The 16,946-nt window shown below is 37.6% G+C and overlaps 1 protein-coding gene across 1 annotated transcript in view; it reads left to right on the forward strand.

Moving 5' to 3' along the window:
- LRP1B (LDL receptor related protein 1B) overlaps nucleotides 1-16,946 on the forward strand; it is a 474,765-nt gene that overhangs the window by 400,789 nt on the left and 57,030 nt on the right. The window contains exons 67-73 of the mRNA XM_050976996.1: nucleotides 5,167-5,283; nucleotides 10,232-10,338; nucleotides 10,992-11,121; nucleotides 12,104-12,210; nucleotides 12,518-12,650; nucleotides 15,830-15,952; nucleotides 16,411-16,533. Coding sequence (XP_050832953.1) covers nucleotides 5,167-5,283; nucleotides 10,232-10,338; nucleotides 10,992-11,121; nucleotides 12,104-12,210; nucleotides 12,518-12,650; nucleotides 15,830-15,952; nucleotides 16,411-16,533 — 840 coding nt within the window. The remainder of the gene's footprint in view (nucleotides 1-5,166; nucleotides 5,284-10,231; nucleotides 10,339-10,991; nucleotides 11,122-12,103; nucleotides 12,211-12,517; nucleotides 12,651-15,829; nucleotides 15,953-16,410; nucleotides 16,534-16,946) is intronic.

Below are 16,946 nucleotides of genomic sequence, written 5' to 3' on the forward strand. Positions count from 1 at the left end.
CTTAACTGCTGCTGTAGTTCATAAATAGTGAAAATACAATAAGTTGCAAATCCTGGTAGTTAAGATTGATGGTATAGAAAGGTTCAGAGCAGTTTCTAACTTGGCATGGTTCTGTGAGCTCCAGGGAGTTACGAGTCAGCTCTTATTGTTGTAATTAGAGAAAATAATAAATATAAATATTCTGCCTGGGAAATGGATTACAGACAATCAGAGGCAGAGTAAGTGGATCAGTAGTGCTGGAAAATCCCTGAAGATGGGTGTCAGTGCAAGACACACACTCACCATGTGCAGAAACACTTGTGGAACTTCCAAGGCTGCTCTATGAAAGAAAATACAGAAAAATGGTCTGAGGTGGAGGAGAACAAGACAAATATGGAACATTTAAAGCTCTCCCCATTATTCATCCTTGCATCAGTGAATGGTTTGATGAAATACCTGTGCCTGGACAGGTTTATCCCTGGGACAATCGAGTAACAAAACTACAGGCTACAGTCAAGGACAAAGCACTGAGCTGCTTTTCCATGGAGGTGTTTCAAATAATTGACACATGAGCATATATAAAACATGCTGAAGGTGGAATGTGTGCCTGGGAAAATGAACTTTCTCAACACTGAAAATCCAACACCATCGTTTGAATGCCAGGATGGGGAAAATAATTACTCCTGTCAACTGGTGAGGAGTTTACAGTGCAAGGAACCATTTGTCTTGAAGGAACAGTGAATGCAAAGGAGATGAAGCTTCACCTCCACTTCTGGGCTGTTACTGAAACAGCCCTGCACTGCTCACTCACTGATCTACATCACAGCTTCTTTCTCCTCCACCATTCCACATCACCTGGATCTCCAGCATGCTGTGGCTTTCCAGTTGGGACAGCATTCCAAGCTTCTAAACTGTGGATTCCCATTTTGGCCAACCTCTGCACTCCCAACTGATGTGGCACAAGTGGTCGTAAAATATCTCATCTAGTAATATCCTCCAGTCTTAATTTTATTTATTTTTAAGAGAAAAAGAAATAATTCTGACAGCAAATAGGGAAAATTGTGTTTAGAATGAAGTCCTTCACTCTGAGCCACCATTTTTCAATAGATGGAATAAAAATTACTCATATGACTAAAAAGGATAGAGAAGAAATTTGGGGCTGTGTGCAGTCCCAGGCTCAAAAGGTTCTTTAACTCACGACCTATCCAGCTGGAGGTGTTGGTTCATATCTGAGACTCATCCTGACTTTTGTCCTGTCTCTGGCAGGAATATGTGAGCAAAGCAGGTCCATACTGAAACCTCCCTGGAGTACCCTTCCACCCTCTAACAACTGGAGAATCAGAGATATTGTCAGTCAAACATGTCTCTGTTTACAATAATTCATCATAGATTTCACTTTTTTTGCCTTTCTAAAGTTTTCACAACATGCTGCAGTGAGGTGTCCCCCTGTTTAACCACACATTCCCCTGAAAAAACACCCACATCTTTATTTTTAATCTCCTAGCTGCATACACTGCTCTTGTTTCTTGTGTTGGAGGAGACAAAAATTTATCCATAGTCACAATTTCTGTGCCAAACACGGTTGAGTGCACATGGAACAGCTAAGCCTTGACAAGAACAGGGTGTGTTTAATCACATTTTGAAGTTTTCCATATTTTTTTAGCATTTGAAATATGGTTAAATGACCTTACAATGGCAGTAGCTTCAACACAATTTGGTCTTCTGCATTTTATTTTTCAAGTTAAAGATTGGTATTTTTATGTACAAAGTTTGATAGAATTAAATTCTAAGGATGAATATAAAAAGGATCTACATATGTTGATGTAACACTAATTTGTTATTGTTTGGAGTTCATTTCTAAAATGTCTGCAATGCAAAAGTTGTGTACAAGAATCTCCTTTTGCCTGAGTGCTGCCTGGCCATCTGTATTTTGCTTAGTCAACTTCTGCTGCTGTGTGTTATTGGAGATATTGCACTGAGCACATTTCTAGAAGCAGTGTCAATTTATTTAGCCTGCTGTGGTTGCTTTCCAACTCAGACAGTTGAGCAGAATCAGGAAATTTGGGTTTCTTTAGGAGTGCCTGCTGTTCCTCAGAGAACAAGAGGTGGAGTTCATTGGTGCTACAGTCCAGGCAATTAAAGGAAACCATTAGATTATGCTAGTCCTTGCTCACCACTTTGATATTTTACATCAAAATGGACCAGTTTGAGTTAGAACCTGAAGAAAGCTGCATGTGGTCTTGAAAAGTGATTTTATAAAAGTCTTTAGAGGCCATGTGTGTTTTAGGTCTTTATTTTCCTGATGTGTCAACATTGGTATGTCTGCTTTCTTCCTTCTCACTTTTTAAAATACTGATTTTTTTTTTTTTAGCTGGGAAACTAAAAAGTTAGGCTTTTTTTCCTGATGATAAAGAATATTTTCTTTCAGGCACTTGAAGGATGTTCATGATAAAACCTTAAACTTCCTTCAATAGGCTTCTAATTTCCTGTCTCCAGCATGGGTGACAGCCTGCCAAGCTCTAGGACAGCCAGCTGATCCTGGATCAAAAGCAAATTCCTTTTAGTTTTGGATTTTATCCCACTCAGAAACACACACACAAATGCACACATGTGAAAATATATGGATTTAAAATCCCCAAAGAAGAGCAATCTGTATAATTAGTGGTTTCATTAACAGGGATTGATATTTGAATCAAAATGTGTTTAGGGTGCAGATGGGCTTTTTTGCCTTGTTTTGGTTTTGTTTCCCCATTTAAGCCTTCATCCTGTTTTCCTCATGCTCGTTTAGAAGTATTTCTGAAATAAAATCCTAGTTCAACATGCACAAAAAGTGAAGCCAGCCCAGGAGCAGCTCCCTGAGCTCACACGAATTTCTAAGGGAGGGCTGCAGCAGGTCAGTGAATCTCTAATAGCAATTTGAAGAGAGCAATATGGAAATGGAGTTATCAGTGCTTGCTCCTTTGCCTTTGCACCATTTCCAGCTGAACTTTGACACTTTAGGGGGTCTCATTTTAAGAAAAATGAGAAAGGAATTTAGTGTTGAAGGCAGAGATGACAAAATGTGTGTGGGCCCCCGTGTGTTTTTCATGGTTCCACAATTCCCAATAGAGAAGGTCTTGCACTCTTTCCTTTGAGGTGAATGAGTCCATCACTCTCAAAATTGTTACACAACTTTCCCAGATCTTCCTCTTTGTTGTACCCTATCTCTGGCATCCCAGGGTTTCCCTCAGTTCTCAATAAAGGGAAGAAAGAAATACAAGACAAGCAAATCTGGTTTGATAAGACATTGTCAGCAGTCAGAGATCATTCAACCCAGGGGAAAAATAAAGTTTTCAGATTTGTGAAGAAAGGAGAGCCATACAAACATGCAAAATATTTTTTATTTTAAAAAAATTATATTCCTTTATGCTTGGTAGGAGTAAAGAAGAGAAAGATTAACATCCAAGTAGCAATCAGAGGTTAAGGCTGGATAAATTAAAAATCTAGATTTTCTTCACATGTATAGGAAATAAAATGCTACAAAATGGATTTAGCATGCAGGAGAAGGAAATAATTCTTTATGAAGTGTAAGAAAGGGTATATTTCATATTCAGGTGACTGAAATGAAGGGGTGTCATCTCTGGCTTCTGTGTATTGCTGATTAGATCTTGGTATTTCTACTGAATGTGAAAGGATAAATAGAATATTTAGAGGTTGCTCTGATGTTATCTGTCATTAGTGCTACAACTCATTTTGTGGGCAAATACTCCAGTGGGAGCTTGCAGACTTTACTGGAAGTATTTTAATAAATGTAGGATGGATTTCAGGTTTGAAACTTTATCCTTTGCAGAGTTTCAGAATGAAAATGTGAATGTCATAAGTTTGGGAGGAATAGTTTTATGTTTTGTAATGGTAAACATTTTTTATTGTTTGTCAGTGCAACTATTTGAAATATCATGATCAAAGTACCATAGATTGTAATATTGAAAAATATCATGGAAAAAAACATACTTTAGGAAAAACTTACTGCAAGTGTGACATTGGCAGAGCACAGGGAACAAACACAAAAAGCAGAGTTTCAGTGACCAGATTTTTGAGTGCACACAACTGAGCTGCAACACCAATCTTGGTACCCAAACGTGCTTTTATCAGTCTGGTTCCAGAGCCACACCTAAAGCAACAGAGAAAAGGCAACATTTGGCCTCTGGCATTGAATCAGCAGCTCAGATTTGTGGTTCAGCAGCAGAGGAACCAGGTGACTGGAGCTGCTTTTGTCAGCCTTTAGCAGCCCTGGGCTTGCCCTGAGAGCAGAGTGAAGCTGCTCTGACATGTTTTGACTCTGCCTAACAGAAATTTAAACATTTTCTAGTGCTATATCACAGTGACATGTAATTTTAAATATGTCATAGAGGCTTTTACAAAGCAAACTTTTTTATTTTTTTCCCTCCCCCAACGAAAATGTCACTGATAACTTTTTAATTTACTTCATTTCATCTCAGTCCTTAGAAGCTGAACAAATTATTCAAGAGTTGCTCACAGAGGGCACAGAGGCAGCTCCTTCCTGCTGGAGGAGTTCAGGGTGTTCATGTCTCTCTAAGAGGCTTCCAGTGCTCCTCTGTAAATAGAAAAGCTCATTGAAAATACAGAACTGAAGGAAATTTCCCTCAGTTCAGCACTACAGGCTTTGTATTGTTTTACCTCATATGAGTCACAGCCAATCCAATCCATCAGTAGGTAAAAATTTAAATCAAAGTGCAAAATTTTCTGTTCTAAATTATTATATGTAAAAATAGCTTTTGAGAAATACATAGTTGGTACATTTTTCAAATCAGTATTTACTGTGACCTGATCTATTTTAGGACAATCTTACAGATAAATTCAAGGAAAAATGAATTCAGTCCTTGAGATTCAGTGTATTAATACTCTCTCTTGTGACCCCTTCTGAATTTCATATTTTTTTTACCTTTATATATGACTGTTTATACACTGCATATTTTAATTTAACCAATTTTAATTAAGGTGTGAATATATAAATAGAATTTTAAAGAATGTTATGAGAAATAAATAATTCCTGAAAGTAAAACTTCAAGTATTGAAGGTTGCTTGTCCTTATCTGTATCCAGTAACTTTAAAATGCATTTAGTGGGAATCTTTCTCATTTTGACTCTTGGTTTGCAATGCTGTAAATATTGTTCACCCTAATTACAGATAAAAAAACTTGTGGACCTCATGAGTTCCAGTGCAAAAACAACAACTGCATTCCAGATCACTGGAGATGTGACAGCCAGAATGATTGTGGAGATAATTCTGATGAAGAGAACTGCAGTAAGTAACTTTTGCCTTGGTCCACCTTAGAACAGTCAGGGTGGCAACGTGCAAGAGAAAACTTTAGAATTCTTATAAAATCCATGTGTATTTTCATTCAGCACCCTCTGATCTGCTGAAAATCAGCTGACCACAATTGAAAATGTCCCTTGCTGTAATTCTTCTATTCTGTTCACTCTTATAAAGAGCTGTATCAGCTTTGAAAAGATGCCTGACCTCCAACTGCTTAATAATCTGGTGAATTGAAAATAAATATTACCATTAGTTTACCTTTGTCAGTTAGTTATGTAGCAAATTTCTTATCTTTAGAGAAGAATCATAAACACTGTTCAGAAGTGAAGTGATAAGCATTTTTCAACAAGGAATTTGGATCAAACTCTACCTGTTTGTTATATTCATTGTATTCCTGAGATGATTTGCCTTGTTTGATACTGAGAAGTGAATTTCTCTGGTATTTAATTGCATTGAGAAGTAGGTGTGGGTATTCAAAGTAGCTCAGTTACCCAGCTCTCTCCTACCCATGAGGAACCTGAAGGCCTAATAAATCTCTGTAATGCCACTTTCAGGGACTTAATTTCTATCTGGGTCTCAGGAAGAAATGAAAAATTTGTAATAATTGTATCTAATAATTATTGTCTCTATAAAATATTTCAAGAGGGACATTCCCTAAATAGTTCTGAAGTGCTTTCTCTTGACAATTGCTGTGGGTTTTTTTCCTTTTTGCTCAGAAATGCATGAATTTAATATCTTTTTCTTGCACATAATCTTGAATACACACTCCTGGTTGTATACCATGAGTGAATATTTAGTATCTTCTGGGTGATGAGGTAGAAAGATTAATAAATTAGGCATTCTGATGCTGAGTGGATGCTGCTGCCCCTTTCTCCAGTCCAAGATTTGTGGTGTCCATAGGTACAGAGTGTCTCATTCAGCTTGGGAGGTTAAAGTGGATTTCTCTGCCTGGTAATTACTCCCTGCCCTTGAAAATGTTGTGAGTTTTGTTACTGCAAGCAGCAGTGCTGTGGTACATGAGAAAGGGAAAATGTTGTGTGGCTCAGAAATCACTCAGAACCTTTTGTTGTTCTACCCCAGGGGGTTGGCACACAAAAGCTTTCTTAGCTTTGTGGGAGGTTTTACTTAGGAATTGATTATTAGTGTCAGTTTTCTGTACTACAAGTAGCAAGAAATTATTTTATGTTTTTGTTCTCATGTAGAAATAAAATAGAGAGTGATATTTTTTCCATGGTGGTGTTGGTCTACAGGACTGGGAAGTCTGTTGAAAAGTTGGGAAAAAAAAAAAAAACAAAAAAAACAAACTTCAACAAAATGTTATTGCTGTTTGCAAAATAAATGTTGAGTATCATATTTGAAATTAGCCATGCCTATGATCCAGCAGTAATAATTTTCTTCCTTAAAGACCAGATCATCATACCAGAAAGTGATATTTAAAAGTTCAAATAATGAGAGAGAAATAATCTGAACTTTTTAAGAAAAAAAAGAAATTAAGTTAACCATCTTTGTGTCCATATTAATAGCTAAGTTATACATTCAGTTCTCGGTTGTTTTCTAGACTTGAAGATAAAGAAATTTGTAATTATTGTAATGGATGGAATTAGAGAGTTGAGAGTACCCAGATATAGAAGGTGAATTAAACTAAAGGATGTTAGGGTTTTTTTTAATTTACTTTTGCTTGTCAAATGCCTACTTAAATTCTAGCTATAGATTCTTCTGTTTGAATTAAACACTCTAGGCTGGAACAGTTTTAAAATCCAAAATCTTGGAAGCACTGGGACAGCACTTAATACTATTCAGCTGTTTGAAAGAGTTGTATAAAATTTTTATAGACCATCAAGCCACTTACAGAATAAAGTGTAATGAAACAAATATAGATGAAATTAGAACTTCAAAAGCATTTAACAAAATAAGTCACATTGCACAGTGAGATAAATTGTTCCTGGCATCCATGAATATAATATACAAAGGGCTGTCAGGGAAATCCATCAGAAATGAGTTGTTTCTCAAGAATGAGGAATGAATTCACTGAATTATAGAAATTCAGCTCAAGCATTTACACTTTCCCCTATAGTTTCTTCACATGCAAGAAATTCACTCTTCTGGTGGTACCATAACGAAGCCTTAATGGGCACAATGAGACAGCACTAATCATTTTTCACACCCATTCAGGTTTTATTTTTTTTAAGATGCAATGAGCAGGTGGTGTTTGACCCAAATTCCTTAGTGTTAACAAATCACTTTACCTCTGAACAGTGTTTATGATTCCTTTTCAGAAGTAAGACATCTGATACATAATTGATAAAGGTAAATTAATTGTAATATTTCTTTTTAATTCCCCAGATTATTGAGCAGTTGGAGGTCAGGCATTTTTTCATAACTGATGCAGCTCCATATAGGAGCTTTTGTCATTATTTGTCTTAGAGTCTATTGTTTTTTTAACTCTATTTGGACACTGTGAAATGAGAGTTTTTAGATTGGATATTGGTACATCATGGGTCCACAATAGAAATGTGGGATACATTGTTAACTCTTCTGAGATAATATTTGTCTGCAGGGAGAATTTGCTTTCAGAGTTTATTTGGATTTTTCAAAGCAAATTACTGCAAAAATAGAGTTTCCTCTTTCAGGAAACTCCAAAAAAGGAAAATTCAGTGGGAATTAATCCTATTCTATCTAACCTAAAAAGAAGGCACCAGTTTGTTTTCTTTTAATTTAATATGATTAAAGAAAATGTAAGCTACTGTAACCATTGAAGCAAAGCAAACACAATAATGTTGTAGCAGGACATGAATTCAATCAGTGTAAAAATATTTGTGCTGCTACAAGTTCTTCCTAATGCTCTTTTGTCGCTTCCACAAGTTGCCAAGAAAACAAATGAGTTAATTTTGTCCTGGGGTAAGTTTATATCCCAAATGCTTTTCTTGGGAAGGAGTTTCAGTGTTTTGGTAAAGCAGAAGCTCAAGAGTGCTGTCCTTCCTGGGTTGTACAGAAATTCTTGTTCCTTTAATGTTGTTTTGAATTAAAAATTATTCCTTTCTAACAATCTGAGTGCACTGATGGAAAAGTACTTTTCTGTGTTCATACGTAAATCACAGAGCTGGATCCCAGCAGCAGAAGAAATATTTCTTGCAAACAGAGAATTGAGTACTTAGCTCTTTGTGTACATTTCTTTTCCAGTATCAAATCTCTGCTTATAAATAATTTATTAGCAGTATAGCAAAAGTATTTGGTTGTATTTTTCCAATCAATATAGAAACATGATAATGGGTTTTTTTTTGCTTATGAATTACTTTTCCCACAAAATATTTCCTTTTATATATTTTATCATATCATGAACTTCTCCTTCTTGGCTTGTTGAAAACAAAAAGAATCAAATGTCAGGGATTTGCTAGAGCTTACACTTGGAAAACAAATTTGAGGTAGTGTGCATATAATCTGAGTCCACATAAATGCCAACCTTTGATTTGCTGAAATATAACACTTTTGGAGGGCTGATGCAATTGCTGTAGATGTGGTTTTAAAATTACTTTCCTACAACTTCAAAATTAAAATTTGTTCCTACCTGAAAAATGAAATTTCTCTTAAAAAATTTCAAGCAGAGTCATTTTGAGTCTTTTTTATGAAGTAAGGAGTGGAAAAAAGGCAATGGAAAAGTTGACTAAAACTATTCCTTTCATGGAACAGTTTTTGATTTTTATAAATCTTGGGAAAGCCAACCAACCAACCAACCAAAGAAACCAAAACACACGAAGTCAAGTTTGTTACATCCATGTCACTTGTGTGTGGTGCATTCTCACACTGGTATTTACCAAATTTTTATCAGTTTGAGTCCTCTACTTCTGTGTTTGCTTTTCTTTATCACTGTGGCACATTTTACAAAAGCATTCCTGCTTGCCCCTTCCATAACTCACTAAAGGACCCTTCAGCATTTCTCAAATGCTGAAGGGTCCTTGCTGTCTGCTCTGTCTCTTCTTTTTTTCCCCCCTTTCTTCCTTTGGTTCAATCCCTGTAAGTTGTTGTTCCCCATCTCTCTGCTGAAAAGGTTTTCATAATTAATCCTTCTTCTTGATTTTACATCATTTACATAATGCATTGTTTCCTGTGGTGGAAATAATCCTTGTTTGCCTTTTAAGTCCTTTTTTTCCCCAAGCCCCCTGACTGGTACATCTAAATTGCATACAGAGATTTGTTTAACTTCTCCTAAATCCCCAATACCCCTCTACCTTTGTTTATTCTAATGCTCCAGCACCCAAAAAATGTCTTTTGTAGTGGTCCTCATTCTCAGGAGGAAAGCACATGATGTTCTCCTGTGGGGCTCTTCCCCAGAGGTCCCCCTTGCCAATGTTTCTGTGTCAGCAGTAGTGAAAAATTTTATTTTATTTGAAACACCAAATTTTGTGTTCCCTTTGCCATTCCCCTGAGTGCTGAGCACAGGGGAAGCTGACTCTTGGCACTCACACTCTAACAGGTATGTGAGAAATGATGTGCTGCCCTGTGATGGAAAGTCAGAAATCTGCTTAGTTCTAATTACATTGGATACTGACATGCAAAATGTACTTCTGGCCTCTGGTGCATATCTCACAAACCCTCTAATGACATACATGTGTTGAACTCCATAAAATATAGATACTCAACATCATGTTGATTTCCAAAGAAACTTGGTAGAACCAAAATGAATGTAATGAAAGTATTTTCATTACTGTCTTACTATATGTAAATGAAATTTAGTTAAAAGATGTTGTGGGATGAAATCCCACAGAAAACCACTCCTTATCATGTGCAAGCTAAGTGTTTTGAGGTTTTCATCTTTATTCTTTTTGGGGGGGTATTTATATTTATTTATATCTATTGATTGGGGGGATTGATATTTATTTATATTGATTGACTTAAAGGAAATGCTAATAAACCTACTGTTTTTCTGTTCCTTCTTCAGAGCCTCAAACGTGCACTTTAAAAGATTTTCCTTGTGCAAATGGAGACTGTGTTTCAGCAAGATTCTGGTGTGATGGAGACTACGACTGTGCAGATGGCTCAGATGAGGTAGGCATCTTCCAGAAAAAGTATTTCTGTAGAGAATTAGCAGTTTTTAATTGTTGGAGAATGGATTCCTGCATAGAAATTTTCCAAAAGGCAGCAGTGGGAACTCTGCACATGAATCCCTGGATGCAAATATCATTACTAAATTAAAACCAAACCTCTTGATGTAATTCTTCTAAAAAGACAACATACAAATAAATCAAGTAAAGTTGAAGAACATTCTACATTTTCTTGTCCAAGCAGGGATCTGAACCTCTTTCCATCATATAAATACTTTGTGTCCAGATTGGGAAACCATTCTTTTTACACACAGCACTGGTTTGGTTTGAGGGTTTTTTTGAGAGAGCAATGAAGACTGTTTGTTGTGGATCAGAAGCTCACTGGATAATACTTTGCTGGTTTTCTGGGGTTTTTTTTCCCTCTTTTCCCTTCTTTTTTCCTGTCTATGCTGAAGCTCAGGTGTTTCCAGCCATTTAGAGCATGTGAGCCACCATTTTGAATCATATCCACAAATATATTTCACTTCACAAGACTTTAAATACTACTTATTCATGACATGGAGGATTATGGGCTGAAACTTCTGTCAGCAGCTGCACATTTAGCAGTGTTTAATATCAACTCTTGATCTTGTTTATTGGTTGTTTCTTTGGTACCAGAGGTATTGTGAAACAGGCTGCTCTAGGGACCAGTTCCAGTGCTCCAATGGCCAGTGCATCTCAGCAAAATGGAAATGTGACGGTCACGAGGACTGCAAACTTGGGGATGATGAGAAAAATTGTGAACCAGGTATTGCTTTAAATAATTCTGAATTATAAAATGAAGCCAGGAATGAATCAGAGTGAAGGAAGAATATAAATCATCAAATCATGGTTTCTTGGGCACTAGTTGCAGCGAGGAAGTGCAAAAAAATCCTGAAATACTTCACCTTTTGAGTTTGCATCATTGTGTCTTCCTACTGGTGTTTTGAAAACTCTACTTATGAACAACTCTGCAGTGTGGAGTTTGTTGGGGCACAGGTATTTAATAATTTGAACTGTAATTTGATAATAAATACTCAATATATAAAATTCTGCTCTGAAAACATCGAGAAATCTTGGCGTGTCCTGAAATGTTTTGCTTTGTGGTCTTCATTCAAAGTCTAATAGTCCTTATGCAAAGATTTTTGTCTACTAAATTATTCTTATTTTTATTTTTTTGCTTTCTTGGAAAGTACAGTTCTTTATTTTGCAGGAACTTGCCTAAATTTTTTTGTAAGCTAGATGTAACTGATAAAAGTCTATGACAAAACTCTCCTGATTTACAGTGCAACAAAAAATATCAACCTCTGTATTAAAATATCCTGCTTAATATTGATGTGTTTTGATTCTAATAGTGTATACTTTCCAGTGAGATGGTTTCCTAAAAAATTTAGTTTATTCAATTCTAAATTAGCTAAATTTAGCTAAACTCTAAGCCCATTTTAAGGAATGCAATTTTTTAAATATATTCATTCTATGAATGTGTTCATTTGTGTAGTTGGCTTTGTTACCAAGCATAAGGAGAAAATAAAATTAAATATCAAAGTGAAAAAACACAAACACCTTTTCAGTATCATTATGCAATTTATTTAAGATGTCACAATTCAGATTTGTCAAATATTTTATTGTCATTTATGAAAGTGCTTAGACACAAGTTGGCTCACTATTAACCAGAAGGAAACTTTAAATTAAAAATCAATTTAATCATAAATTGTCTTTTTCTTAATGCTAAAATATGTGTTTGTAACCAGCATCTCCAACCTGCTCTTCAAGTGAGTACGTGTGTGCAAGTGGAGGCTGCATTTCAGCATCCCTGAAGTGCAACGGGGAGTTGGACTGTGCTGATGGATCTGATGAGGTACCTGACACTTTTCTGGTGATTTGTTTCTTTTTCCTGATTTTTTTTTTTTTTTTTTTTAATTTTTGAGAAGGCACATAGGGTTTTCTTGCATCCTTTGAGTGCTGTCAGATGACTCAGCCCCATGGCTGAGTGTTTCTGTGCTCTGTGGGCAGGTTTTGGAGTGCGGAAATTTTGTTTTCTCAAAGTCAGCCCCCAAGCGTGGTTCTGGGGCGGTTTCCACCAGGGCCTTCTCCCTCCTGGCAGCGAGGAGAAGTTGTTGTTGCTGCCATTCATGAGCCCAGGGCTGATGTCTGTGTTCCCACAGATGGACTGTGTGACAGAGTGCAAGGAGGATCAGTTTCGGTGCAGGAACAAAGCCTACTGCGTCCCTGTGCGCTGGCTCTGCGACGGCATCCATGACTGTGTGGATGGCAGCGACGAGGAAAGCTGTGACCAAGGCAAGAGACACTTCTCTAAACGAGTTTATTGGGCTTTATGAGCACACACATTGCAAGCTGGTGGTACCCTGGCCATTCTGAGAGGAGAAAGGAAAGTTCTGTGACCTCTCCTGACGAAGGCGAGGAGAGGTCACAGAACTTAACAAGAGATCTGCTGGAATAAGCAAAACTTAAGTTGTTTATGACTTGTTCCTCCTTTCTGTTTCCCTCCCCAGTGATGAAAAGGTCGTGTTGTTACTGGAAGCATATTCTTTTTCATCAAGGAAGTCAGCAGTAAATCTGGTTAATTCAAGCTTTTATAGGGCCCAATAAACCACAAAGCCATGCCCAATAAATCACACAGCTGTGCAATATAATGAACATTTGCTAAATCACATCTTAAGAGCCCAGGTTTCTGTTTATTTCAGAGAATCACAGAACACTTTGGATTGGAAGAGACCTTAAAATTCATCCAGTTCCAGCCCTCTGCCATGGGCAGGGACACCTTCTGCTATCCCAGGCTGCTCCAAGCCCCATCCAACCTGGCCTTGGGCACTTCCAGGGATGGGCATCTGTGATCAACCTGTGCCAGTGCTTCACCTTCATTTTTGTGTTTTTCCAGGAGTAACTTGTTCATCCACAGAGTTTTTCTGGCATATTTTGACTTCCCCTTTGTTGGGACCCATCACTCCTGGGCTTGGATGAGGGGATGCTTGGATACCAACCAGGCTCTCCTGGGCCCCTCTTCTCTCCAGGGCTTTCCCAAGCATATCCTGGAGAAGCCCAAGTGTGCTGTCCTGGTAGCCAGTGCAGGGAGCTTGCTCTGCACCCTCCTTGCAGCCCTAAGGGATTTGAACTCCACCATTCCATGGTCACTGCAGCCCAGGCTGCCCCTGAGCTCCACATTCCTCATCAGACCCTCCTCTAAGTCAAATTGATGTATTTTTTTCCCAAAGAACAGTTTTTGTTGGAGTTTTGTCATCTTCTTGGGGTTTTTCCCCGTATTTTTCTTCTTTCTTTTTCTTTAAAGTGGGTAGTTCTGTGGGTTAGCCTTCTACAGTCACAGGTTCTGTGCATAAATTCAAAACATAATGGAGTACAGTTAAATGGGATAATAATCAGATACAAAGCAATCATAGTAAATTATCCTTTCCTTGTTTTAAGTCTATTACACAATCCTTAAGACTAAAGGGAAAGAAAAAAGACATAATGTAGGGGTGATTAAAGTTGAAAGAAAGACCAGAAAATGCAGAGAATTGGAAAAATATTCCAGAGATGTTTAGGTGCAAGAAGACAGGTAACAAAGCCAAATAAATAAATAAATAACAAGCATCTAGTCCATTTTAAAACTGCTTTTAAAATATCTGGACTGTATCTCTTTAAAACCCAATGAAGTGTAAGTAAATAGTAACACACTTATTTTATCTGATGCCCACATTACTCTTTGGGTAGCATAATGGAGCTTCTGTGAACTGCAAATTGCTTACAATACAATAAGAAGCCTATTCCTAGTTGGTTATTGCTATCATACTTTGTATTTATGTCACAATTATGATTCTGTTGCAGAAATCTATTTTATAAAGGAATTATGACCAGCAGAACAATCACATGAAAGAAATGCCAGTTTATCTCACTGATAACTAATTTTTTCATCTTTGGAAATACAGCAAACTCAAATGGAGTTTTATTCTACAGCATTCTAAAATAATATCCATAATATTTATCTGTGGCCCACTGTGCATGTTTACAAAAATAACTCTCTTCAATCTTATTAAACAACTAGAATGATGGTTATCTTGTGATTGCACACACTATTATTTGGATTCATGCCTTTCAACATGAAGAGTACTTGAATTTTATATATTTTCCTTGGATAATTATACAGGATCTGTCTGTTAATGTTGATAAGTTATCTTTGCCATGGGAGTGAATTATACCTGGCAGCATAGTGTGAGAGTTCAAATATCCTCTGATGCAATGGGCATTTCATGGAAATTAGCTATTGGGGGGAAAAAAGTTCAGCCATTCTGAACCTTTACAGCAAAAGAAAGCCTTCTGTTGATGTGAATGAGGTGTGAACAGGGCAGTGGATGAATGAGTAAAAAGCCACTGAAGGCTGATCTAGCTCTTAGAGTGGGTGTAATGCATTGAGGTAAGCCACAGTGAGAGTTTTGGCATTACCATATAAAATTTTATTGTTTCCTTCTCTGCAGGTACACAGCTTTATTTATTTTATACTCCTCTCAGGAAACTGAAAATCCAGTTACCAAAAAAATGTTTTACAGGAAATTAATTGCAAGAACTTTCCATAACTTTGTTGATTGGTAGTGATAAAATTTAGTCATAATTGAGAAATAAATACTCTCTTAGCACAACACACATTAAAACTGAATCCACCTTGAAATAATCTTTAAAGCCTGGGAGCACTCTGCCCTAAACCATTTTCCCTTACCCTGTGTTCCCTTTTGTTAGATGGTTCAGAAGACATGGAAGATTTTATTTTTGCTGCTTTCTGTGTTCAATAAAGATCCTGATGAGTCATTTCAGAAACTGCAGAAAGGAAGATCCTGTCACTTTATTTTATCTGTTCTGTGCCCACATGGCTGGACCTTTCCTAGATACAGCATTCAGAGGTGGTGGGGATTTTCCAAACCTGGCCAAGCCTGTTGCTCCTCAGGAGAAGAAGAAGGGGTGCAATCACTTTGTCTCTGACTTGTGACTCAGAGTGGAGCAGGAATAGGTGGAGGATCAGACGTTGGTGTGAAACAAGCCTGGGCTGAAGTGGCTTTTCACATATTTGGCCCTGTTTCTGTTTATCTCATTCTCTGATGGCCCAGATTCCTGATGTAGCAGCCAGGCCTTTGCTGAGAGGCTGCATCACCAAGGAGAGTGGCAGACAGGGAGTTTAACCATCTCCTGGCCAAATGCAAGTGGAACATGCTCAGCTGGTCACTGGTTTGGTAATTCCCAGCCAGCAGCCAGGAACAGGAACTGCTTGGTCAAGGAAGAGTTTTTGAATGAGAATTGCTCTGCCTCTCCAGCCTGTTCCTTTGGGATCTGTAAATTTAGTTATTCTACCTGTGCTACTCTCTGCAAATAGCATGTGATAAGTGGTTGTGGTGGTTTTATCAAAAACTGACTTTCTTTCATCTTTTTGTTTTCCTGCCTTTTTTTTTTCTGTCATCTTTTCATCTTCCCAGGGGGAAATATATGTAGAGCTGATGAATTTTTGTGCAACAATTCCCTCTGCAAACTACATTTTTGGGTTTGTGATGGTGAGGATGACTGTGGAGACAACTCTGATGAAGTTGCTGAAATGTGTGGTATGGCATTATATTTTTCAGAGGTTTTTTGTATAATAAAGCAAGAATGGCATTTAAGACACAGAAATATATAAAGGCACATGTGTCTTAAATTTTGTTTTGTGTTTAGAAGATAAGCTTGAAATGTGGGGATACAGTTTTCTTCTTACATTGCTTTTCATGTAATTTCAGATGTTTGATATTTGCTATTTTTGAGAAATGAAACTTTTCTGGAAGAAGCCCACAGAGGGAGGAAAAAGTTACTTGTATGATGTAATATTGAACATCATTACACTTCATCCTCCTTTTGCTATTTTTCTGCCCTATTTACTAGTTCTCCAAAAAATGCTATAAATCACCCGTATGACACAAAATCTCTGAACGAAGAACTTAGAGTGCCAACACATGTCTGGCTTTGATGTGTCATTAAAAAAGGATTAATAGCTGGGTAACAGCTGCTTCTTTTCTTTGCTGTGCAGTGCAGTTTCCCTGCCCTCCAACGAGGCCCTACAGATGTAGGAACAACAGGGTTTGTCTGCGGCCGGAGCAGATTTGCAACGAGGTCGACGACTGTGGGGATAACTCGGATGAAGATCACTGTGGTAGGTGATCTCACCTTTCAAGGCATTCAGATCACAGAAAACACCTGCAAGGCAAACTTTGCTACACTGATCTGCTTGTGAGAAATAGCTGTAGTTTTTGTAGTTTAGGAAGGGTTCTTCCACCTTATCAAAAATACAACGAAGACTGAATAAAGGAAAAAGGTTACAGCGCCGGGAGCCAAAGATTTTCCCCACCATGTGCTCAGCCCCCTCACAATGGAGGTTTTTTCCTTTTTAACCCTTTAAGCCCTCCCAAAGTTCTATCCATCAACCCTTTTTTCACTGTCCAGTGGTGGAGATCTCCTCCTCAAATCCTGACTGGAGGTCAGGTGTCACCATAGTGACAAGCCAGCCCTCCCAGATGTCCCAACTCCAGCTGTCCCTTGATAACCACACCAGGGGGTACAACATAA

This window comes from Serinus canaria, chromosome 7 (assembly GCF_022539315.1).
Source record: "Serinus canaria isolate serCan28SL12 chromosome 7, serCan2020, whole genome shotgun sequence".
NCBI classification, from domain to species: domain Eukaryota; kingdom Metazoa; phylum Chordata; class Aves; order Passeriformes; family Fringillidae; genus Serinus; species Serinus canaria.